The sequence below is a fragment of the Piliocolobus tephrosceles genome, chromosome 3, assembly GCF_002776525.5.
Source record: "Piliocolobus tephrosceles isolate RC106 chromosome 3, ASM277652v3, whole genome shotgun sequence".
In the NCBI taxonomy this organism is placed as follows: Eukaryota; Metazoa; Chordata; class Mammalia; order Primates; family Cercopithecidae; genus Piliocolobus; species Piliocolobus tephrosceles.
Genome location: NC_045436.1, coordinates 30,511,968 through 30,538,307, shown reverse-complemented (window position 1 = coordinate 30,538,307; position 26,340 = coordinate 30,511,968). Strand labels below are relative to the sequence as shown.

At 36.5% G+C, this 26,340-nt stretch overlaps 1 protein-coding gene across 9 annotated transcripts in view; it reads left to right on the top strand.

Annotated features, from left to right (window-relative positions):
* Nucleotides 1–26,340, top strand: part of RAPGEF2 (Rap guanine nucleotide exchange factor 2) — a 262,493-nt gene that overhangs the window by 165,080 nt on the left and 71,073 nt on the right. For 3 of the 9 annotated variants that reach the window (XM_023228413.2, XM_023228411.2, XM_023228408.2), the window contains exon 1: nucleotides 4,446–4,856. The exons of the other annotated variants lie outside the window; for them this stretch is intronic. In XM_023228413.2, the coding sequence (XP_023084181.1) occupies nucleotides 4,797–4,856 (60 nt within the window). In that variant the 5' untranslated portion in view covers nucleotides 4,446–4,796. Of the gene's footprint in view, nucleotides 1–4,445; nucleotides 4,857–26,340 lie in introns of those variants that run through there. 9 annotated transcript variants of the gene reach the window in all.

The following is a 26,340-nucleotide window of genomic DNA, read 5'->3' as shown; positions in this document are numbered from 1 at the left end:
TCTTTTATTTTGCATTGGCTCCGTGCTTAATTAGTTTGATGTACTCATATAGAAAATTTTAAAATGACATATTTTGGGGGAACAATGAAAGACTATAAATCCGATTTGTAAACTTTCTTGTTTTCTAATATCAAAGAATGACTTCTTTCTGCTATACCCACAAGTTTTCCCCAGCTTCTGTAGTTTTTCCTCTGTGGTAGAGGCGAGAGGGAATATTTAACTATTAAGTGAAGTAAGTGGTATTAAACCTAGAATTCTATTTTGCATTCTTCTATGCTACTAACTCTATGATCTTATACACTTTATTTTTCTATGAAAGATAAGTACATTATTCTCTTGTTTCCCTTGGGTTTTTATAAAGTTTAATTAAATGTTTGTAAAGCACATTGAGATCTATGGTTAAACATTGTATATGTTCTAAGTATGATTAATCATTACTGAGAACAGACCATTTTTCTCAATTTCATAGTAATTAGAAAGTGAAAACTTTAGGTGGAAAAAAAAGAATATAATGGTATTAAATATAGCATGGAAAGCCTTTGCATTAAGTAGCTTCCTGAACTATATAATCTCCATTTTTTTGGAGTGTTGTTACTAATAATTTAGAAGTCATTGGATGTTATTGACAGGGTAGAAAGTTCTTACATGGTTCTTTTTCTTAACCGGATCTAGTTAATGCTACTTGGTAATGATTAAGGAATGGGATAAATATAACCCAAATTAGAGTGAACGTCAAGGTAAGTGTGATTTATTCTTTTTGTATAAAATCTATAATATGGGTTTCTCCTAAATCCTTTGTTTATGTTTTATTTCTTTAGCAGTGTTTGGTATATTATAACCTGTCTTAATTGTGTTTCAACAAGATAGTGTGGATAATGAAATTTCTGTATTACAATTATGAGTTTTAAGATGTGTAGGTTGTAGGCGTGGAGCCAGACTGAAAGAGAGATCACGCCAAGTCTCAGCACAGAAAAGCATCAGTGCCTGAGGATGTGTGATTTTACTTCATCTATCAGGTTCCCCGATTAGGTTAGTTTCTTGTGACTTGAGAGAAGTCACACATTTTTCCAGAGAGAGGCAAGCAGTTGGAAACCTCCATATATAAAGTCAGACACCATCAGCATGGGGGTAATTTGACATAACCTTGAGAAGAATTTTTTGGCTCATGGATACATGTTTTGTGGGACACGGGCCAGATGGAAGGTGTAGAACTTGATTATTTAATCCCTGAGTTGCCATTTACTTTTTCTAATTGTGATAAAATGTAAGTAACAATAAAATTTACAATTTTATGTGTTATTAAGTGTAAAAGGCCAATAGGATTAAATACATTCCCATTGTTTTTGCAGCCATTACCACCATCCATCTCCAGAACTGTTTTGATCTTCCCAAGCTAAAACTCTATGCCATTGAACAATAACTCCCCAATCCCTCCTTCCCCCAGCACCTGGCAACCTCCATTCTACTTTGTACCTATGTGAATTTGACTACTGTGATATCTAGAGTAGAGCATTATATAGTATTTATCCTTTTGTGACTGGCTTATTTCTAGCTTGATGTCTTCAAGTTTTATCTGTGGTGTAGCATGTAATAGAAATTCATTCCTTTTGAAGGCTGAATAATGCATATACCACATTTGTATGAATATTATTCATACATTCATCTGTTGAACACTTGGGTTGCTTCTACCTTTTGGCAAAAGTTTACTTTTAAGTCGTTAGTTAGGAATATTATAGAAAAATATTTGGGATTTTGACAAAAACTAGTCTAGAGGATTAAATAGGGTCTTTCCTATGCCCTTTCCCGGTCAGTGGAAGGTTCATTCACTCAACAAGAATGAGAGTGCCTACAGTGCTTGGGGTGGCGAACACAGGAGTGCCCACACACAGATGAGGCATCAGCCATTGTGGAGATGAGAGTGTAGTAGAGGAAGCAGACACTAACTGCTTAAATACTCTTGGGACTCCATGCAAAATTACAATGGTAGTAAATAAGTGCTTCCATGAAGGGATAAACACTAACATGAGATTTCTGAGGGTATTTCACCAGTATGTTTTTGCGGGTGGAAGTGGCATCAGTCAGGAAAGGAAGGAAGAAGGAAAGTTTCAGGCAGAGGAAATAACATGGGCAAAGGCCCTTTTGTCTATCAGGGAGGCAAGAGCCGCCCATGCAACTTGGGAGTGCAGAGAGTGACCGTGAGCAGGAAGTAAATCTGGAAAACGTATAAATCTTGCAGATCATGATAAGAGTTTTGGTCTTTATGCCAGGAGCAGTGGGAAGCCATGGAAGTGTTTTGTTTTCATTTGTAAAAGGGGCTTAGTGGATGAGGGCAAAATGATTAGGCTTTAGTTTTTATAAGATTTCAGGAGGTGGCATGGTAAATAGGTTGGGTGGATGGAGTTAGAATCCAGAAATTTAATTAAGGAGACTTTTACAGTTCTCAAGGCAAAAAATAATGATTGGAGTGGGATGATAACAGCAAAGACAAAGAGAAATCTAAATCTGAGAAAAATTAGAGAATGTAATAAACAGATGTTGTGATGGATTGATCAGGGACAGAGATGTTAAGGAAACTCTTAGATGTAGAAATGGCATAACAGGATCACTGTGGTTCATCATGTGAGTATTCCATGGGATGAGGAATGGTGTAAACCAAAACAGATTCTTGAGAGATTTGTCTGGGAAGTGGAGGAAGAGGAAAATACCGGGTCTGGAGAATGTTTCTGCTTTTGTTTTGTTTTTGAGACCTGCACATTTAAAAGCTGGCAGGGAGGACTCTGGTTGTGGGGCAGAGGTTAAGCATACATGGCAAAAGAAGGATAATGGGTAATGTTTGGAGAAGGATCCAAAAGAGTGATATGGTGGGAATGGTTGCCTTTAGACATGAGGAGAAAGAAGGAAAGAGAATAGGGTGGGCAGAGTCTTAGGTAGTAGTCAAGAAACACAAGTCAGCAAGCACTGACAATTCCAAAGTCAATTATTAAAAATACTACATTTTCTGTATCTATTTTCTTTACATGTGCCATTGATAGATAAACCTGATTGTGAAAAGCTGACCAGTGTTTCAGAATTAAAATGTCCTTATTCTTTGTCAAATATAATGCAGTCTTTCAAATACCTACATACCTACGTGACATTAAGAGTTTATAATAGAATAATGTATCCTCATTTTATTTCAACTCTCTGCCTCTGAAGTTTGGTTTGGTTTTTAAAAAAAACCTTGGTAGGTTAATTTTTTATATTATTTGCAAGGCAATATGTGCATCTGTTTGTGTGTGTGTGTGTGTGTGTGTGTATGGGTGTTTGTGAAAATCACATCGTCTAAATTTATACAATGCTTGTCAAGTGTGCATTTTATAAATTTTTGATAGATACTTGTTTACTATAGCACAGCGATATTTGAGGGTGGGATAGAGGTCACATTGATTCCTTTATCTTCACCTTGGTGAAAAAAATTATATTTTAATTCAAAGCTGTTCAAGTAAGTCCTTGCTCCGTTTTCCCACCCTGTCTTCAGTGATATTATTTGGAGTCAGCAATCAATGGATTCCATCCCTCTGAGACTTGCTTAACCTACAGCTGCTGATAGAATACAGGCAAGAGCTTGTTACTTTATCTGAATTGTCCATTGCTACCTTAATGAGTGAAATGGTTAAGTAGAGGAGGGGGCGAGTCTTAAGGAATGTGTGTACCATTTGAGCTGAATATTTCAGTGTATATAGGGAGAGGGAGGGTGAGAGAGAAATCCACTTACATCACTAGAACTGCATTGAGTGTGAGCCTTGCAGGTTAAGAGACAGACTACAGTGTCTTGCTTTCTGCAGGAAGCAGCAATGCCGTTTGTTTCCTAAGAGGAATTTTTTATTTAGAAAAGGAAGCTTTCTATCCAGGAAATGGCTTTCCTTGTGCGTTGCTATGCCAACTGCCTGCAGCCATGGTCCTCCAAAGTAAGCACAATAATGTAATTATATTGGTGTATTGCATTCAGACTCATGATTTTTGAGATTGTGTGTGTGCATGTGCTGTGTTTCTGTTAGTGGCTCTCTTGCTAGCAGGCATGCTTGTGTTGAGTGTGAGGGACAGACATCATTAAATTAAATGTCCATCAGTGTCATGCTGCTAAGATTAATTGTGCAAACTTGGTTAGTGGAGTGGGACAGAGATCACTGGTCACCACTCTGTCAGCATCATTAGCAGCTAGGGAGGAGTTCCCGATTCACACGCTCTGCCCTGATTTTTTTCTTTCTTTCATTTTCTTTTTTTTTCTCTTGGTTGGAGGGTTCTGTATGTGTGATTGCAGATGAAACAAGGGTATTAACAATGCTTGGCTGAATGCTAGAGCCTGGTTCTTATACCACCCTGACTAATATAATTCTGTGTTAAGCCTTTTTGAGGGGAGTCTGTGTGCAGTCAGCCATTTTAGCTTTTTTCTTTTTTTTTTTTTCCTCTCCTTTTCTTTTGCCTCTTGTTCTTCAATCTCAGAAATGAGCTTGTTCTCTTGGAAGACTGAGAGCTGTGTGAGGTTTTCTCGGTCTTGTCATAGCCTAGGATGGTTAGAGTTTCAATGTTATAAAAATGGAGACGAACACTGTTGTTCGGATTCCTTTTCTGGTCTACAAGTGTGAAGGGTTTTTAAGCTTACCAGTAGTGACACTTTAAGCTGCAGCTTGGTTTTCCCTCCTCCCTCTTTTTTTTTTTTTTCTTTTTCTTTTAATTTAATGCTGTAGAGGGTGACTTGCCATCGTGAGAGATTGGTACATGATGTGTAAATTCAGTTCAGCATATGTTTCTTCATTATGAAACCACTAGCAATCCCAGCTAACCATGGAGTTATGGGCCAGCAGGAGAAACACTCAGTAAGTATCGCAAATGCCGCTTGTGCTTTGATAGCACGTCATAGAGAACTGCTTTAAAATGGGAATGTTGCTCTTTCTCTTTAGGGAAAACAGTTTTTGTAGAAGGTATAATAGTCTGCTTGGAGGAGGGGAGGGTACATTAAAACTACCTTGTTCCTCCAGTGTTGTAATTTTTAAAAATTTGAAGCAAGACCAGCAATTTATTTAAAGCAAAATCACTAATACTGAGAAATATCGGGCAGCTGATTTTTATATTCAGAAACTAAAGCTTGACAGTTCAGCTTCGACTTAAAACTTGAATAGTTTTCAAAAAATGTTTTTGTAGTTGGAATTAATGAGAAATCATCAGAAAGGTTATTGAGAACAGGAATCTATAGTGAGGAATTCACATGTAGGTTTGAGTGTAGGAGGGAGAGCTTTGGTTATTGATTTGGTAATAAAGCGATCAGTGGGATTTATCTGACTTGTTAACATGTATTCATCACTTATGAAAACACAGATTTTTTTTAATGCCACAAAAAATTACTGGTTCTTTATAATTGATCCCATGAGTCAGCTACGTGTTTGTCATGCTGAAATCCCATGGGCAACTACCGAGAAAGACTTTTCTATGCCTAACAGCAAGTCAGAGCCTCCTGTTTCAGGAATGTGAGTTCTCACAGTGCTACTTTTATATCACCATATTGGGAGTTTTCTGGCATCACACAAATTCACCTGATTGATACATACATAAATATATTCAATCCTCAAAATGAAAATGCATGAATTTAGGCAGCTTGTATAGTAGTCTAAGTATTTTTGAAATGCCTTCTTCTACATCCTAGCATCTAGCAGGTTGTTAAAGTGTAGGAATTGTCTTTCATGTATTCTAAAGAAGATAAGATGGTAAACTTCAAAAGTGGAAATAAGTCGCTGAGGCTTTGTAAGTTTATAGATAGGAGGCCATGAATGTAGAATATTTAGATGCTTAGGTTCATGAGTATAATTTGGTTTTGTGCATCATTATGAACAAAATTACCAACTAAATCCAAGAGATGTTCTTAGATGAAGTGATTCTTTGCACACTGTCTCACCTCAGGAATGAGCCATGCAAGCTGCGCTTAAGGCAGAGGCTGTGTTGGAAGCATATTATGACGTTACGCCGAGAGCCCAACCCCTTACCATGAGGTCCTCGTGGTACTTCACTAATTAACTCTCTTTGGATCAGGTCCAGAAAAAGACCAGCCCTAAACTTAATTTCACTAGTAGGAAAGGGTGTTGTAGAGAAGTTCCATTGTAGTTTGATTTTCTTAACGGGGCCTTTGAAATTAAACTCTTCTGTAGTCATGATTTTCCAGGTAAAAGTAAGAGTGTTAGTTAAGCTATACTTCAGGAACCTTAGAAACAAAAGTTAAACCCCAGGCTTTTTACTTAACTGTTTCATATGTCTTTTCTTAAAGTGTGTGTGTGTGTGTGTTTGTGTGTGTGGGTATTTAAATGAATAATAATATAAATTTAATGAACAAAGAAAATTGTTGGCTGGGCGTGGTGGCTCACACCTATAATCCGAGCACTTTGAGAGGCAGAGGTGGGAGGATTGCTTGAGGCCAGAAGTTTGAGACTACTGTGGGCAGTATAGTGAAATCCATCTCTATTTAAAAAAAGAAAAGAAAATTGTTAAAACCATTTACTGCCAGGAGGGGGAAAACATATTACTACATTCATGAAAAGGCCAGTTGGGACAGATACTACCTAGTAGTGCCTGAACTACTACAGTCCCTGATCTTATTCTGTAAACCTGTTTGTTTCCTGACAAGTGCCTATATTTTGCTACAATTTAGAGAGATATTAGACTAAAGTAACACTAGCGATAAAATAACTTTGGATCAAGCAATTTATAGAAAATATGTGAGTGGTATTGCCCATGATACTTTGGTTAGAACTTAAAATACTAGAATTTGCCATCTCAAGATGTCACATGCAGCTTAGGATATCAAGATCTTGCTGTATCATGGTTGACTAGTCCTTTGGTTCTATTGAGCTGCTATGTAATAATCAGACCTTTAAAATTTTAATTGTGTGTGAGGAGTTGAATAAGAAAATAATTACTCAGGCTCTCAATAAATGACTCAATGTAGTTGTTGGGCAAAAATGAGTGAGATGGCCCCTTTTTCATCCTCTGAGGTTTTATGGTGTCAGAGCTAATTTCAAATGAATAGAATTTATTAAATTCATAAGTACTTCTGTTTTTGCTTCTTCAAAAAGTTTGTGGACTTTTAAATGGCTTTGCTTCTTTGACTGCAGCAGGTAGTGCAGTACTAGAAAACAAAAACCATTAAATTTGGGGTGGAGGCATCTTTTAGCTATGACGAGGCACAAGTAGTAAGCTCAGTTGTTCTACTTTATCAGAACCTTTCAGATCTCATGGGCTTTTATTCTTTATTTGTTGTCTCTCATTCGATGCATACCGTAGTTGCTGGCACATAATAGACGTATGATAAGTACCATTGAATTTCTCTTTAAATTTTTGGATGAATAAAGTCTCAACCTTTTTAACTAGTAAATTTTACATATTTTATCACACCTCCCCCCAATTCCATTTTATGTGGCTGATTGATAATACTAAGATGAATACCCACATGTCACCAGAAATGCACCCAGCACTGGACTGTATTTTTATAGTCATGTGGTGCTTTTCAGTTAGTCTTCAGAGGAATCTCATGATTTTGTGAATATAAAAATGTAAAAATCTTGTGATTTCTTTTTAAAATAAGAGGAGATTTCTAACATTTCAGAACTGTATTGTGAGACTGCATTTTTCTAAAGACTACTGTGGACCATTAGTTGGATAGACTGTTAATAGATGGTAGATGAAGAAAAGTTTTATAGGCTCATTAAGTTGGGGAAAATGTTAGCATTAAAAGTATCTTTACGCAATTTACCAACTGTTTTGTCTTTTAAAGTGGAGCTCTTCTCTTCCCCATTTTGTCCAGCTCAGATGCCTTTGAAAATTCCACAATATAGGATGGATTTGAAACTTTGTAAATTAAAAAAAAGTTTTAAAATAATTTGATGCTATCAAACTGATAACATGTTTTTAAATTTTACATTTTTGTAGAAATTGATTTATATAGTGTACTATACTTAAATCACAGCCCGAGTCATGATTAAATAATAATAAAAATGGTAGTACACATAAGAAAGTGCCCTACTTAAATATGGGAATAAATTGCAGTAGCTGTAATTTATAGAGTAATGTACTGCATAGCAGACACTATATTACATATTATCTCAGTTCTTAAGAAACAGTATTACCTTTTTACATATGAGAAAACTGAGATTAAAAAGAGTTTTTTCAGGGGCATATTACTAGTAAGTGTTGGAGCCATCATTGGTACCCAGGTTTGTCTGATTTTATAGCCATTGCCTTAACCACAGACTTACACTACTTACCTCTGTGTGACCAAATTTAGTCTACTTCTGGTGTGTAGACTGCATAATTATGAGAGCTAGTATTAACAAGTGGAATACACAACTTGAAAAAGTGCTTTTTTTCCTGCAGCTGTCTTTTTCCTGGCATATGTGACATTCCAAGCAGAAAGAATATCATGATCAAAATCATTTTACAAAACTTTCATTGCTTGGCTGAGTCAATCGTACATCTATCCATTTTGAAATCATGTTGAGACTTGAGTTGAGATGGTCAGGAATAGTTGCCATTTAGCCCAGTTCCTTTCTTCCTTCTGCTTTTCTGTGTTTGGCCCTACCGTGTACATTTCCTTTTTGCTGCTTAACTCTTTAAAAATACGCTCAATGTCTCAATTTCCTCTGCCTATTCCCTTTGTAACCTCTGAGTGCCTGACCATGGCCACTTGTGTTCTACCAGAAGTCCTGAACCTTGCCATTGTGTCTCGCCTGTTTCTGCCCCAGTGAACCCTGCATACGGTGGAGCCTGACTTCAATTCATGATCACCTCCCTCAAGTCCATACCACCCATGACTCAACTGTAGCCATAAGTATCATTTTCATCATTCAGAAGCGCCTTAACCAAGAAGGATATAACTTAACCATATTTTCTAAATTCCTATTGGTTACTTAAGACCCTCAAGACCCTCTATAATCTACATTTGTTCCCTTATAAACGTATAAGATTGTGCTCTTTTATTTTAGGACAAGCTGGCCTGATGAGAAACACTCCAGGTTCATTTTTTTTCTCATTTCTCAGCTTGCTGTGCTCATGGCTTGACTTTGACTTGGTCCTTATCGCTTCGTATTTATCTCTATAATAATGAATCAGGATCTCTTAATATGCAGTGCTTAATTTTATTAGTTCTTCTAATTGATGCTTATAAATTTGTTCAGTCTTTACAGTTAGATAACAGATTACATCTGGAATGAATTCCATGTGTTCAAAGGGTATGGCTGGAATTTAAAACTGTTTATCAGCTGTTAAGGGTACAGTATAGAGAAGGATTTTTTAGGCTGGAAGACTAACATGTGAGGGCCCAAGGTAGGAAGATGTAGAAGAATATGAGGGTTCTGAGGAAAAACAATGAAATCATCACTGTTGGAGTTTTGTGTTAGAGAGAAGTAGGTCAGTATAGGTGATGGAGTGGAGGATGTTAGAATACCAGATAAATTAATGACTATTTTGAAGATGCAGCAAAGGAGTGTAACCACTTCCTTCACCTCTCCTTCCTGTCTTTCAACTGGAACAGATTTAAGAGAACTCAATTAACAAAAAATGAGTTATATTACCATGACAGTTTGACCTTGTCTGTAAACATTGGGTAGAATGTCTCTTTAGTATATTTTGATTGATGGATTTTCCTTAGCAATGTAGGAAAAAAGCACCAGGACTAATTATAGAGGCTAAGGTACACCTCTTCTGGGTGAGACTCCACCTCTTCATTATCTGATCTTTATTTTGTCTATTATAACAGATATATTTCCTGAGATGAAATAAACTTATCTCTTGGCATGATTTTCTACTGTGCTTGCTAGCAGAGAGGGGATTGAGAGGAAGCATATCCTGTTGTTTTATTCAAGGACAAGGTCGTCTTGCCTTGGATTTGGGCCAAGAAACCCTGGCAACAAATAATAGATCTTTTTACCCCCATTAGAAGTGAAGAAATGTATTTAGAAACTTGCCAAGACATTGCATGCTCTGCTTATATGGGTAAGACAGTGCTTTTTCCAGTTGTATCACTGTGTATCCAGTTATGTCACAGAGGACATATTAAAGTAAGATCTCTGCTTTTAGTCAAAATAAGTATACTTCATATCTTTGCTTTTAAATATTTTTAGTAATAATCCATTAAAAAATCTATCTGAAAATAAAATCAATTTAGGTTTGTGAAAAAGAATAATGAACTTAAGAAACAGCAAATGCTCAAAATGTATCGTTAGGAATTCAGTTATTCTCCTTTAACCATTTAACCCTAGTAAGATCAGTTATCAGTTTCTTTCTTTCTTTCTCATTTTAAATATTATATAAAATGCACCAAAGTAAACGCTCTGTAAGTTTGGTCTCATAGGTATAAGTATTCCTTAAACATAACCTGACATTTCTCTTCTCTTCCCTTCTCTTCTCTTCCCTTCTCTTCTCTTCTCTTCCTTCTCTTCTCTTCTCTTCTCTTCTCTTCTCTTCTCTTCTCTTCTCTTCTCTTCATTTTTTGAGATGGAGTCTCGCTCTGTCACCTGGGCTGAAGTGCAGTGGCGCAGTCTTGGCTCACTGCTACCTCCGTCTCCCGGGTTCAAGCAGTCCTCCCCCTCAGCCTCCCAAGTAGCTGGGATTACAGGCGCCCGCCACCATGCCCAGCTAATTTTTGTATTTTTAGTAGAGGCGGGGTTTCGCCATGTTGGCCAGGCTGGTCTTGAACTCCTGACCTCAGGTGATGTGCCTGCCTTGGCCTCCCAAAGTGCTGGATTACAGGCTGAGCCACTGCACCCAGCCCTGACATTTCTTTAATCTGCCTCCAGAGGTTTGACCAAACTCCTAATTTATTCAGGTAATCTATTAAGAATTCCTCCAGATGAATGCTTAAGTTTTCTTCATTTTCTTTTGTTTAACAATAAAGATAAAATTATTTTACAGTTACTTTCAATCCTTAATGAAGTACTTTTTAATGCTTACTTTATATCCCTCATTTAAAAAAAATTAACTTATTACTGTCATGTCTGTAGTGCTCTTTATAAACTTTTGAAAGCCTTTTCAATTTAGATCAAATAACTTTTATCATTATATATTTTATTCAAATATGGTTTGCTTATAAGCTTTTTTGAAAAATATTTTAAAAATAAAATGAGTGTCTAAGTATAGCTACATACAGATACAACCATGTGAGCATGTATAAAAATATACACGTATATGTGTATAAGTGTGTTTGTAGTTTAAATGAAAGTTTGTAAATGTGTTCTTAAGGTCTCTATTAATATCCTTGTTCTGAGATCTTTGTTCTCTCTGCCTACTTTTTCTTCATCCTTAAGAAGTGGCCTTTATAGACATGACACATGCTTGTGATTATTTCCATATAGTATTAAGATGCCAATGCTATTAGTATTGTCTTAGGTATTACACAGAATGGGCTACATGGAATAGTGTCTGGTTTTTGGAGCATAGATTAAGAAACTAATAGAAAAGATATATTAGGGAATGTAGATATAAATTTGCTACCTTAAAGCTACTTTAAAGACATGATATAACAGAGCACACTTTAAAAATGCAACACATTGCATCACACAAGAAGTTCTCTTAAGCTCACTAATGGTCCCTGCCACTCACTGTGTTTCCTGTTGGTACAGAAACACCCATGCCATAAAGAATTAATCACTTGTCACCCTCTGCCATTTATTCTTCTTAATTGAACCTCTAACATAGGCCTTGTATGTAGTTTTGTTGTGTTTTTCTCTCTCTTTCGCTTGTGTGTGTGTGTATGATATGTAAGAATCTTACTATAATTGCAGTCTATGATACATCATATCAATCATCCACTATCTATGTTTCTTTTGTACTCTGAAGTCACTATATAAATATGCCCCATATGCTTCAGATCTCTTCATTCCACATCAGTAGACCAAATTCTCTTTTACAACTTACACTGGATATTCATCATGAAGGCTGTTTTCAGAGACATCTTAGGCATGAGTTAGCCTTACGTTTATTTATTTATTTATTTTATTTTATTTTATTTTTTTTGAGACGGAGTCTCGCTCTGTCGCCCAGGCTGGAGTGCAGTGGCCGGATCTCAGCTCACTGCAAGCTCCGCCTCCCGGGTTTATGCCATTCTCCTGCCTCAGCCTCCCGAGTAGCTGGGACTACAGGTGCCCGCCACCTCACCCGGCTAGTTTTTTGTATTTTTTAGTAGAAACGGGGTTTCACCGTGTTAACCAGGATGGTCTCGATCTGCTGACCTCGTGATCCACCCGTCTCGGCCTCCCAAAGTGCTGGGATTACAGGCTTGAGCCACCGCGCCCGGCTAGCCTTACGTTTATTAATAAAGTGACAGCCTGAAAACTTTCTTTACAATTATCAAAGTTATATTCTTCTTTAATGAACACTAGAGAAATACATTACTGGTTTGCAATATTGACTTAGTTTGATTATTAAATGAAACATACCCTCCTTTCCCCTTTATTGATATATCTATATACGTGTACTTATTTCATATGTAAGTGTGTGTATGTGTAAATATAATTAATCCATACTCTCATTTTTAATTTTGGTGTGTAGAAAAAAAACTAGAATTAAGATTTGCTTACTTTATTAGTAAAAATTGAATTTTGAGAATATATGTTCTATCTCTTGTCATAGATGTTTTATTTTCTTACCCTTCTATAATAGAGTTGAAAATACAGATTACAATGGAGTCATCTTATTATAGGGTATTTTCAGTGGGCAAAAATTTACTAAAAGTGGCAAAAAAGAACATCATACTTTTCATGATGAAGACAATAAAACATGAAATGTGAAAAAGTGAAGAGTTGTAATTTTTTCATTCCCTCTCTTAAGGGAAAAAAATGGGTAACCCACTTTTGCATTCTGAAGTATTTTTATTAAGTGGGAGCACTCTTGTTTATTTTTCTCAGTAACTAAGAAATATTTGGATTTAAATGGGAGAATTCTGCCATATAATTTTTATGGGTACTATGGAACTGAGAAGGACTACTAAAGGTACTACAGTAATTTTAATACTGAAACCTTAGGTACTTCGTATTATAGTATCTTTAATAGTAGTGAAAAAGGAGATTGCCTTGAGTTTCTTGTCAGTAAAGGTTTAGAATGATTCTGTAGTCACTGGGCCTATAGTGGCTGGGTTGGTGGGGGTTGCGGGAAGTTCAGCAAAAATGAGCGATGAGTAAATTTATGTCCCAGGTTTCTAGTGACTAAGAATGTGAAGGATGAAATTAGCTTTTTCTTTATGACTAATTGATTTTACACTTACTTGTTTTCTTGAAGGTATACTTTTGTTCATTTTAAATGGCAACTTAAAGATATGGATGCATAGGACTACCTATTTCCTGTTGAAATGAGTATCATTTGTTGAAATAGTCAAATGTCAAAATCATAGTATTTTAGGGATAACATTTACCTAAATGTAAAAATAACTTAAAACAATTTTATATAGAAGAAGGTATACTTTGAATAGCTAAACTAATTTTCACAGATTGTTTTTATTTGTTACAGTTATTTAGGCAGCAGCTTGGTCTGTGTGTTTGTTATAACAAATAAAATTTGAAATAGCAGCTAAAGAAAGTATAAACACAGGTGACATTTCTTCTCCCTTTGCACTGTATATAGTGAGCCTTTTATCACTAAAATCTTTTAATGTGTTCATTTTAGTTGGGCATATTCCCAGATTTCTTTACCCTTCATTATCCCTATTTCCCCTCTGAAAATAATTAACAACCTGATATAAATAAGAATTAAAGCATGTCTGTTGAACAACCTCACAAAAATTCATTAGTAGTGATATTACGAAATTCTTTTTTTTTTTCTAGAAAAAGAAATAGGGATAACTTTAAATGTCTTAGCTGTTTCTTAGAGCAAGACTAGTCAGGGACTGTCTTTCAAAAGAAGAGGAAAATACAGATTTTAGTTCTTAATGAAAATGTCTTCAGTGTCAGCTAAATAAAACGTTAAAAATTAACATTTTGAGTACTTGCTAGATATTAGAAAAGAAGTAAATCTATATTGATATTAAAAACATATAGGTTAAAATAAGTACATTTTTTATATAAGAACAGCCACTGTCTAGTGCAGAAGCACTCTGCAGAAAATGAACCATTAACGGAGAGAAAAAAATTACAAAACATTTACATTACTGTTGTTCTTTTGTCATCTGAGCAGTTCCATTTTGTTTTGAAATTGTATGTTATGCTTATTTGCTTTGTGAGAAGAGAGTATTAATAAGGAAACAACATTCTGAATGTTTTCTTGTGGGTTTTCTTCAGAGTTCTGTAAAAGATTAGAAACTGTGGTTTGAAAATTTTCCATCTAGTTGGAGTAACATATTTAAATACTGGGTGAACGGACAAAAAATACATAGGAATGCACAGGCAAGACTGTCACCGGTAATTGAGTTGTCCCCAAAGAAGCAAATAAGACTCAAATTTTACCAGTAAAGGGTAGGACGTAAGCAAGATGGGAAGAAAAAAGGAAATGGGAAGAACGTTTGCAAAGTAGAAGGAACAAGCTAAAACCTTGAATCAGAAAGGTTCATGTGCCATCAAGGAGCAGTGAGTGGATCAACTTGGCTGAGATGCTACGGCAGTTGGAGGAAAGCTGGGTTGATGTGAGGGGTCAGTTTACAGAAGCCGTTGAATGCCAACTCAAGGAATTTTGGTCTCATCTGTGGATACGTATAATAATTAGAAAACCATTAGCCATTGAATATAGTGAAATGAAATTGTTTGGTGTGGCCAGGGTACCAATGTGATGTTAATGTTCATGAGTATGGTCTTTTAGGGTGACTAGTGGAATCAAGCTATCTCTGTTGATCTGGGCACAGTCTACTCACTGCTAACTTTATGGTGTCAGCAGATGAAAGGATCAAGAATTCCTTGATGTTATTTTCCTTTAAAATTTGACTGTATATGTGTTTCAATGAAAATGTCACTGCTTGACTCACCTTACTTTAAATGACCCAGTACTTTCTTTTCATTGATTATTAATTGGATCTTAATTTCAAAGATGTTGAAATGAAATAAACTTTTAGAATCCATGAAATGTGGTATTAGCCATTAACATATTTAATGTTTATGTTTAATATATTCAATAATAACGTCTGTATATTACATTAATAGTAATGTGCAGATAGTCGAGCTGGATATGCTGTTAACCTTCCCAGGTTCCTTACAGCAGATTCACTTGTTAAGGAAAATTCAGTGTCACCATTCACGTGTCTTGGTTATTTGATTGTGAATAAGATGTCCCCTATCTTAGAGTTGCTCACAGAATGATAGTAGGAGATGAGGGATCTGCTGACATGTGTACCCACTGTTATGTATGGGGGCTGACTGAGGAGTGTGCAGGGGGTAGCTGGGGCCCACCAGGTGAATGCGTATGAACATGGTGAATAAAGGCATTTCAGGCAGATGGAGTTTTGGAAAATTTGAGCTGCGCATCAGAGTCATCTGGAAGTCCTGGAACACAGGGTTTGAAAAAATCCAGGATAGAATGGGATTGAAGATGACCTGCTCCCACTTTGGTTTAAATACTCTACTCTTGTAATTTATATAATGTTATCATTCCTACTCCTAAAGAATCTGAGTACTTAAATATATTGAAATAACTACTCAGGGTTCCACAGGAGCTCTCGAAATTTAGCAGTGGATGGAAGCAGGGAGTCTGACTTAGAAGTGAAACTGCTGCTAGTAACCCATCTATAAAAATAGCCCACGTTAGGAAATAGTTTGCACATGTGATTACGAAAACAGTAATCTGGCCAGTTGTGACCTTTGTGAACAAAGTTATGTTAAGAGAAGGGATTAGTAAGAGCTGTAGCATTGTGGTCAGAAAACTCTAGAATCAGTAACTTGGATTTATAATCTGGCTTCACCACTCATTCGCTGTATGACCCTGGCTCTATGGCCCTTTAACATGTAATCTTCATTTGTAAAATGGAGGTAATATGATTGTGTGAAAATTAAATGAGGTAAAACCTATAAAGTGCTTAGAATAATACACAACCCATAAATAAATACAAGTCTTATATTTTTGTAGGAAGATTTTATCCACACTATCCAGGAGGTAAGGAAAATTAAACCTGTTACACATGTGAGGCAGAGACAGTACACTTGTCTTTTACAAGTACACTTGATGTGTCCCTTTCCTTTAGGTGACTGTCCTTAAGTTGGTTTGCCTTTTCCATCCCCTACCGTTCCATATCATCAGCAACCTTCTTTTTACTAGCTTGTTATTAGAGTGAAAAAGCAACAGTAATGATATCATTAGTTAAAATGGAAGGCTCCCTTTGTTCTAGGCAGTGTTCGAAACTCTTCATTTATTATCTCATTGAATCCTCACAATAATGTAAGAGTGCTGCTTCCACATACTAAAGAAATCAGGACATAGAGTTAAAGTAACTTTCTCGAAGTCACAGGCTAATGCCTGGTGGAGCCATTGGCAGAATTTTCTTGTACGTGCAGATGCATGTGCACACACAGGTCTATTTGGGGAAGCTACATGAAATACCTGTCCTTTGTACATAGGTTAAAGGATGGACAGTTCCTTTTGTTTTCAGTGTGTCCTGTGTTTTATAATTCTAATCAGAAAGTCCGCGAACAGTTTATTCCTCCTTCAACATTTAGAGGTGATTTTCTTTCAAATAGATTTCAAAGGGATTTCATTAAGTGCTGTGTCATAACTGCTACCATCCCTGACATAAAATGTAGAGTAACTTTACCTTGATCCTGATAGAAATAAAAGCAGAGTATTTTATTGTTCCTCAGTCTTAGCCAGAATTGCAAGAATACAATTTTGTTTTGAAGAACTACTCTTTTTTTTTTTTTTTAAAGACAGGGTCTTATTCTGTCAGCCAGGCTAGACAGGCTGGAGTGCAGTGGTGTGATCTCAGCTCACTGCAACCTCCGCTCCTGGGTTCCTGTGATTCTTCCACCTCAGCCCCCCGAGTAGCTGGGATTACAGGTGCGTGTCACCACACCCACACCCAGCTAATTTTTGTGGAATTTTTGTTAGAGACAGGGTTTCATTGTGTTGGCCAGGCTGCTCTCTTAACTCCTGAGCTCAAGTGATCTGCCCGCCTTGGCCTCCCAAAGTGCTGGGATTACAGGTGTGAGCCACTGCACCTGGCCTATATGCACATTTTCTCTTGTTAATTTAACCTTTTAGGAGCAGGTCACCATGCTTATCTGAAATTTCCCATCCATATGATTTGCCAGAAGTCTTTCATGTTACCCTTTTTTAGACTTGGATTTAGAAAATAATCCTGCTTTGACTTACTATTTGGGTGATATAATTGCTGTCTTAATTTGTTTCTAGTTAGATAAGTAATCTATAGGGAGCTAATTTTAGTATATAGCCGGCTGAGTTTTCTCAGCCAGACTGACTTAGCAACATAGGCTTAGCCATTTAAAATACATATAAATAAATAATAATTAGCTTTATCTTTATTACAGTTTTGACTGTGAAATATAATTAGACCTTTTAGAAAACTGTATTAAGATATATTTTCACCTGGCCACAACAGAGTGCCCTGAAATCCACTGATGATGGATTCTTCTTTCTTAGCACTGCTAATGACACTATATTCAGTCCCTACTCTCTGAAAAGAATGTATGTCTGATGATGATGGCTGTGGCGTTAGAGTAGGTAGGACAAGAGCACATCCTTGAAGGAGTTCATGTCATGTGCTGGCTTTATTAGCCACGTGTATATATATTACTCCTTTCTCTGTATTGTTCCCTCCTTAAAGTGTCATCCAGAGCTGCTATGGAAAAAGATATTGTCGTCAGTTTGTTTATAATGAAGTTAATGAGTGACTTTGAATTGTTAACCCTGAGCCTGAGAACAAACTGGATCTATATTGAAACGTCATACATAGTGTAGCAAAACTTATTAATGGTACTCATTGCATATTATCTTCAAGCATTTTAGTAAGCATATTTAAAACAAAATCTTCATTTTTTCAGCTGTGGACCTCTACACAGCAATATGAAGGAACTATTCCAATTAGGTTTTTTTGTGTAGTAAAACAATAAAGTACTTTATTTACCAGAGACCTTGATTTGAGTTCTTGTTCTGATGTTAGCTAGCTGCACAATGCTTAGGCAAGTAATTTAACTTCTTCTTCTTCTTCTTTTTTTTGAGATGGAGTCTCCCTCTGTCTCCAGGCTAGAGTACAATGGCGCCATCTTGGCTCACCGCAACCTCTACCTCTGCTCCTGGGTTCAAGCGATTCTCCTTCCTCAGCCTCCTGAGTAGCTGGGCCTACAGGCATGCACCACCACGCGCAGCTAATTTTTGTATTTTTCTAGAGACAGAGTTTCACCATGTCGGCCAGGATGGTCTTGATCTTTTGACCTCATGATCTGCCCGCCTTGGCCTCCCAAAATGCTGGGATTACAGGCTTGAGCCACCACACCTGGCTGTCATTTAACTTCTTAAAGTTACTGATTTCTCCCTTCAAAATGGAGATCATGATTGTAATACTGGTCTACCTCACAATATTGTTTTGAAAATTATTGGCTGGGCATGGTGGCTCACGCTTGTAGTCCCAGCACTTTTGGGAGGCTGAGGCGGGTGGATCACCTGAAGATCCAGGAGTTCAAGGCCAGCCTGGCCAACATGGTGAAACCCCTTCTCTACTTAAAATATTAAAAATTAGCTGGGCATGGTGGTGTGCACCTGTAACCCCTGCTACTCGGGAGCTTGGGGTGGGAGAATCGCTTGCACCCAGGAGGTGGAGGTTGCAATGAGCTGAGATCGGGCCATTGCACTCTAGCCTGGGCAAGAAGAGTGAAACTTTGTTTCACGAGGTCAGGAGATCAAGACCATCCTGGCTAACACGGTGAAACCCCATCTCTACTAAAAATTACAAAAAACTAGCCGGGCGCGGTGGCGGGCGCCTGTAGTCCCAGCTACTCGGAAGGCAGAAGAATGGCCTGAACCCGGGAGGCAGAGGTTGCAGTGAGCTGAGATCTGGCCACTGCACTCCAGTCTGGGCGACAGAGCGAGACTCCGTCTCAAAAAAAAAAAAGAATTATTAATAGTTACAGTAATAATTACAATTATTTTACTAAGTACTCTGTGTGTGTGATTTTCTTTAGTCATCTAACAATATTAGGAGCAAAATGGGATTCTGCTTCTCGTTCTTTAGATGAAAACTTGACGTTTAAATGAGAAAACTAGAGTTCATGTCATCCGAATCTTTTTGCACACTGTAAAGCTTATGTGAATGCCAGTTATTGTTGTTAGATTGTAATGCTCTAGAGTCATTCCTATGTGGGTTGGAACCCAACTCTTCTCTGTAGCTGTGTGACAGTAGGCAGATTGCTTCAATATTCAGAACCATTTTTCCTGATCTGTCAAGTGCTGTTAATGATGCATACTTCATAGGTTTTGCAGGAATTACATATCTGGCACATGGCCTGACACACGGTGGCATCCATGAATTCGACTCCTGCTTTTTCAGCTAGGATGTTTTCCTTTTCTTGATTTTTAAATAGAATGTTGATGGTGATTCAGAGACTTACTTATTTGATTTTAACTTCGTAGAACATGATTTTCTGTTGGACATCTTAGATTAATTATGATTTGCTTTAAGATCCTTTATTAACTACTCTTTCCACATTGGTACTGGTTTGCAAAATAGCTCATAAAAGACCATAATTGATATGAAAAATTTCTATTATTTTTTCCCTAAGTACTTCAATTTTTTCCCGCTTATTAAGTGATTTTGTGCAAGTCGAGCTGCTTAGTAAGACCTGTCTTTGTAGTCATTTCGTGTGTGTGTTTGCAAGGAGGTATTTTTAGATAGTTTAGCTGAACAGCAATCTGACGTCTTTAGAGGAGACATCAGTTCATTATGTGGATACAAATTCTATGCTTTCGGCTTTTATACACCAAGTCTTAATTTAAATCTGTTTTTCTTGCCTTTTCTAACGAAAGAGACTACATCATGGTATGTATTCTATTTCTTCCTAAGGCTTGCCTTTCTGGTTAACCTTTGCTTACGAAATGATCAAGGTAGAAATGTCTTTATTTGCTCACAACTTAATATAGATTATAGAAGCATGGGATTTGGAGCTGTATATAAATATGCCATTATACATTATGCTCTACAGTGTTTTTCTGTTGCAATGTGATTCAGGGATTTAAAATAGTCATTATGGGCTCATAAATGCTGCGTTCTTTTAAGAAGAAGAATGTAAAGGCCAGGATGTGGGAGTTCTATACTTCTTATAACTGCACATACTGCTTTATCGGTTTAAAAAAAATGCCTTTTGCTTTGTGAAAGATAATTTAATGCTGAGTATGTAAGAGGAACATTGTTATTTGCTTTCTTATTGCTCTAAATACAGTGTTTATAGGAAGTTATAATATCTTCTTTTATCTGATTCTCCTTACCCCTTTCGAAATACTGGGAAAAGAAACTCTTAAGGCTTAAGCAAATTCATGTTAGTTGTTTGTGACACTTATCTCAAAAGAGATAATACTTTTGGTTAATGATATACTTAGTATCTTTGATTAATGATAAACATAGAATTTTTTTTTCTAATTTTACTACAGCTAAGTTGAGAAACTATTCATAGAGAAGTTTAAAAGATTTTTAAAAAATAATTTTCCAGTATATTCTTTATTTCTTTTCCAAAATGTTTAAGTTATATCTACTACATGTCGAAATGTCAAAGCTTGAGTGAAAACTTTTGTTATTGGTTCCGATGTGTCATCTGCATGGTGTGAAGCATCCAGGGTTTAAAGCATGGTTTTTGGTTTTCGGTTTAGTTATTTGATAATGTGTGAATTCACTGGAATTTTAGAGATATTTTAATTATTACAATGGAATTTCTCATATTTTATCTTATATTGTAAACATGAATCATTGTCAGAGAGAAATGAATTATCTAATGCCAAAGAAAGACACATCTTAGAGTGTCAGGTTAATAATGGGCATCTGTATGAAGATGTGGAGATCTTTTATTCTTCAAGAAGAAAGCAAATAAGTTTTTTTATATATCGAAGGATCAAACAAGACATTTTTATAGCATGAAAAAACAGAGGAAATCCTAAAGCCATGACATATATATAAAAAAAAAATCCTTTCTTGTTCTTAAAAATTAGTGGCGTTATGTAACCATTTAAGTATTTAGCTGAAGCCTGATATTAAGTGAGTCAGATTCCTAGCTTCTTAATGATGTGTCTTTACAGTGAAATTCAAGCAGTTGCCAGATTCTTAAGCCATGAGTTCATTCTCCACCCCCCTCCCCAAATTTGCATGCAGTGGAAACTGAGAATCTGTGCCAAAAGAGGTGTTAGCACTGAAATTCTTATATGCTAAATGTAACTTTTAATTTTAGGCTGTTTCACAGTGAAATTGTATTTTAATTTAAGAAAAATGACCAATGTCAGGCTGAAGTTTCTTTATTGAAACATACAAGCTCTGAAATCTGCCTTCATTGGCTCCTCTTAACTTCCCATCACATCCCACCAGAATAACAGTTGTTTTTTTAGAGTTTTCCCCAAATCAACGGAGAAAAGCACCTACCTTTGCCTAACGTAGTAACACAGTAATGTACTAACTCTATCAGCCCTACTCTCGTGTAAGCCAAGTATTTTCTTGCCTCAGCATTGATTTGGAGGGAGAAGATTATATAAGCCTTTTCTTGTATACATAACTCCAAGCAATCCGTCAGGAATTGTGAAATTGAGCACCTTACGAATTTTTCCTAAGGGATCATGGAGCAGTCAGGTTGGAAATACTAAGAATGTAGTTAATGCCTACCTCCCACCCCCATGGAGACACACACACACACACACATACACACACACACACACACACACACACGAATTGTAAATGAAACAGTGCCCTGGTGGGGGATATGCAGTGCCTGACTCCTGGATTTCATTGCAATAGACACTTTATCCCTTTTTTCCTGAATTAAGGTGATAAATCTTCATTTTTGGTTCAGTTCACTTCAAAATATCTCATAGATTTGAACCATCATTAACTGGAGTATATGAAATATATAAAATTCTTGAAAATTGTTTAAAGATGTCTTTCCTTAACTTACTCTTCTGGCTGGATGCAGTGGCTCATGCCTGTAATCCCAACACTTTGGGAGACCAAAGTGGGAGGATGACTTGAACCCAAGAGTTGGAGACCAGCCTGAGCAACATAGGGAGACTTTGTCTCTACAAAAAAAAGTGAAAAATTAGCCGGGGGTGCTGGAGCATGCCTGTGGTTCCAGGTACTTGAGAGACTGAAGTAGGAGGATCGCTTGAGCCCAGGAGGTTGAGACTGCAGTGGGCCATGTTCATACCACTGCATTCTGTTCTGGGTGACAGAGGGAGACCCTGTCTCAAAAAAAGAAAAGAAAAGAAACATACTCTTCTTGTGTTGACAGGAGATTTTTTCTACCTCTATTACTTTTCTTTTTTTATGTTCCAGTTTTCCATAGTTGGTAGAATACATTCGAATAAGCCCTATGTAGTCATATATGAAGGTATGTATATATCTAGTTTACATGAAGCTATCTAGTTTATAAGCACCAGAGAATCACAGATGTCAAATGCTGGCCTTCAAGTGAAGAGGACATATAAAAAATATCAAAGTTCCTGTCTGATTTATTTGGTGTGTTTTGTTATTGATGTCTTGGTTACTATTTTTTTATTGATTTTAATCTGAGTTCTGTGAATTACAGTCTAAAGGGAGGATTCTCTCTCAGGAGGTTTGCTAATCCTGTTGATAAAATTGAAATCATTAAAGAACAGAATTTATTTACAAAGCTACATTAATTCAAATGGCAAGTATCTAGCCAAGTTCATATTTCACTTGAACTTTTATTAGGTTTCTGTGTTTGGAAGAAGCACTAGGTGTTTCTCAAGTTCCTTAAGATTTTATAAGCAAAAGTGTAGACGTTTAAGCAAACTTTAAAATATAAATGAATTCCTATTTTACTTTCCTGTAGGGGGCTTCATGTATGAACTACTTTAAGTAGGGCTTACCTCAAAAGGAAGAGAAACCTTGAGGCCTGTTATCTGGTTACCCCATCTGTTTATGGATTTCAAGAATCACTGTCTCACCACAGTATGGATCAAAGTATTCCCTCCCTCATCATCATTGTCATCTTGATCATCATTGTACTTGTATGCGTTAACTTGCAGCACTCAATAAGCAGGTGAAGTTTTACAAAGTTTTGCCCCCAAAACGAAACATCAATTGGTTGATTATAATTTTAAAAATTAAGAGTCTATTTATTTGCCCACTGGATATTTTAGTGTGGATGTTGTCACAGATTTGACATAGCTAAAATACAACTCTTAACTGTTCCCCCCAGCCGCCACCACCACCACCAAATATTAACCCAAACCAACCAACCATGCAAACCAACCATGCAGTCAACAAACTATTAGGGTCCCTAGTTTTCCTCATCTCAAATCATTGAGGTTGCCATCTATGCACGTATTGAAACCCCAAACCTATCTTCGGTTCCTCAGGTTGCTCAAACCTCTGTATCCTTCAGCAAGTCTTATTTCTTCTACCTGCCTCACCATGAATTGACGTTCTTCCCTCCATCTCCATTATTACCACCCTGGTCCAAGCTACCATCGTCTCACTTACACGGTTCCTGGTGTTGTACTGTTCCAAATACCTAATAGTACTTGTACTATTCCTAGTGTTTCCTTTATTTCTCATCTGCCCTTCTTCTGTGCATGCTGTTCTTCACATTTATAAAATATAAATCAGATTTATAAAATATAAATCAAACAATATCATTTCTGTGCTTTTAAAACTCCTCAGTAGCTTTCTATTGCACTTGAAGTAGAATCTGCACTCCCTGGAGAACGATACATGAACTAGCCCCACTTGTTCTTCTTTCCTCTCATTGGACTTTTCTCCATCTTACCCACTCTTGCTTCCGTTGCCTTGATCCTCCCTTTGTACATTTAACAGACCAAGCCATGGAGCCTTTTCAGGCTCCGTGTTTTCTTTTGCCCAGAATTTTATCTGTGATGCTTACCTGGCTGGATCCATGACTCTCAGATCTCAGCTATAGGAGGTTTTCCTGGCAGGCCAGTTCAAAGTAGCCCCTCGGGCATTTCTGTTACACCATATTATTCTAATTCTCTGCCAAGCATTGATTATTATATTTTGGGTTTTTTGTTGTTGTTGTTGTTCATGTTATTACTGCTTGATTATTATGTCTTTCCCCACTGGAATGCAAGCTTCATGAAAGTATGTACCTCATCTGTTCAGTTCATCATTGTCTGTAATGTCTGAGATGTGTTTAACATAAAAAAACCATTTGATAAATAATTATGGAATCTGTAAGAGGAAAATTAATAAGTACAAAAACATAGGTATAGGCAACATGTTAGTAAGCTTAGAATTAGTAGATAATTGTTTCATCTTGGGAGGATTTTTTTTTCTCTTGTGAGTAGATTAAACTTAGATAAAATTGAATTTGGGTATAAAGACTGGAGGCAGTAAGTAGCTAGTAAACATGAATCACTGAATATCCACATTAGCAATCTTAATGATAAGTTAGGATTAACACTGTTAACTATCACTATTGTTATGTCATGTGATTCTTTAACATTGAACATTTTAATAAAATATGGAAATAACTTATTTAAGCAGCAAAAAAATTTTGATATAAGCTTCTTAGGAATTTTAGATGATACAGAATTTTAGAAATACTGACATTCTATTTAGGAAGAATATTAATATGGATTATTTTGAAGATCAAACTTTGAAGGCCTTCGGTATAATTCAGTGCCAAAAACCAAGTAAAGCTACTTGGATGTTTCCTTAAGTGATAGGACTTGACTATAAAGCATTATGAAAGTACATGGTTCTCTAAGAACAATCATATTTAATGTATGTATATCATGGAATTGAAGTAAAAATATGTAAATTTTTGTTTACATGCATAATAAATTGTTAATAAAGAATTCCAAGTTACTTTTCCCTCTTAGGATTTATGGGGGTTTGTGGAATACTTGTCTTTAAAATTAATGATACAGTTTACATTGTAGAAAATTTGGAAACTATTTAAATTAATATTTTTCTATGATATAAAAGCAAAATCTAAATTCTGCTTTTAGCAGTGGCATAGCTAATTCACCTCTCTTGATAGCAGTTCCTACAGCTGTGAAATGAGAAGATTATACTAAATGAATCCTTAGGCTCTTCCAGGTCTATCATTGTGCTTTATACAAAAACTTGTATTTGCATAATGCTTTGTATTACCAGAATTCTTTCACATCTGTTCCATTTGTTCTCACAACTATCTTGTTAGGTAGGCAGTACAGACCTTGTTATGTCTGTTCCACACTTGTGAGTAAACCGAACTACTAAGAATTAAAATTATTTTCTTGAGTTACACAGTCATCTTGGAACTAGCCATGTATTTGCTGTATAATTTCATATCATAATCTTTGACCTCCTGATGCTAATTCCTGGTGATGTTAAGTACTTAGTCAAAGTAAGTATCCATATTTCATAAGTTACCGCTACAGTAACTTGAGAATTTTCAAAATCTGACCTTGGAAATTTGGTTATCCACCCACAGAATTTGTAGGAAGCCAGTACTAAAGTATTGTAGCAATTTGTGAGATATACCTAATCACTTTTATGGTGCTTCAAGCATATCAAATTTTTACTTTTTTAAAAAGTTGAATAGCTGAATATAGAGGCTCCTCTAAAGTACTTTCAGGTTAGGTTTTGAAAGGCCATTTTTCAATTTGTTGTCCAGATGGTATACCTTACTCCATTCTAACTTGTCTTCCTACTTCCATTCTAATCCCTTACAACCCATTTTCCCCACCCCGTGCCAGAATTATCTTATAAAACATAACTGGGTCTTGTTAACTTCCTGTTTAAAAAAACCCAGTGACTTCTCATTGCACTTAGAGAGCCTACTTTTTGGTAGGCTTGGTCCCTACTGCCCTGACCCTATTTGTACCACTCAGCCTTTCTCACTCCTTACCTTCCAGTGCATGAACTCTTCTCAGAACCGTCAGATTCTGGGTGCATGTTTTCTCCCTCAGCATTCTCACTCTTTATTCCAGTCACCTTGAAATTGGTTCTCGACCGTTCCTAGGTTTATCTCACCTGAAGGTCTTTACCCTAGATACTCCTGCCATCTGTAAAGCTTTCCTTCCACATCTTTGGCTGGATCCTTTGTATTTATTCATCTCTCATTTCAGATATTATTTTCTCAGAGCAGCCTTCTCAGATCACCCAGTCTTAAATAGTAGACTCTCCATTCCCAGCCATCACCATCTATTACATGCTCTTCTTTTGGTATTGTCTGTACA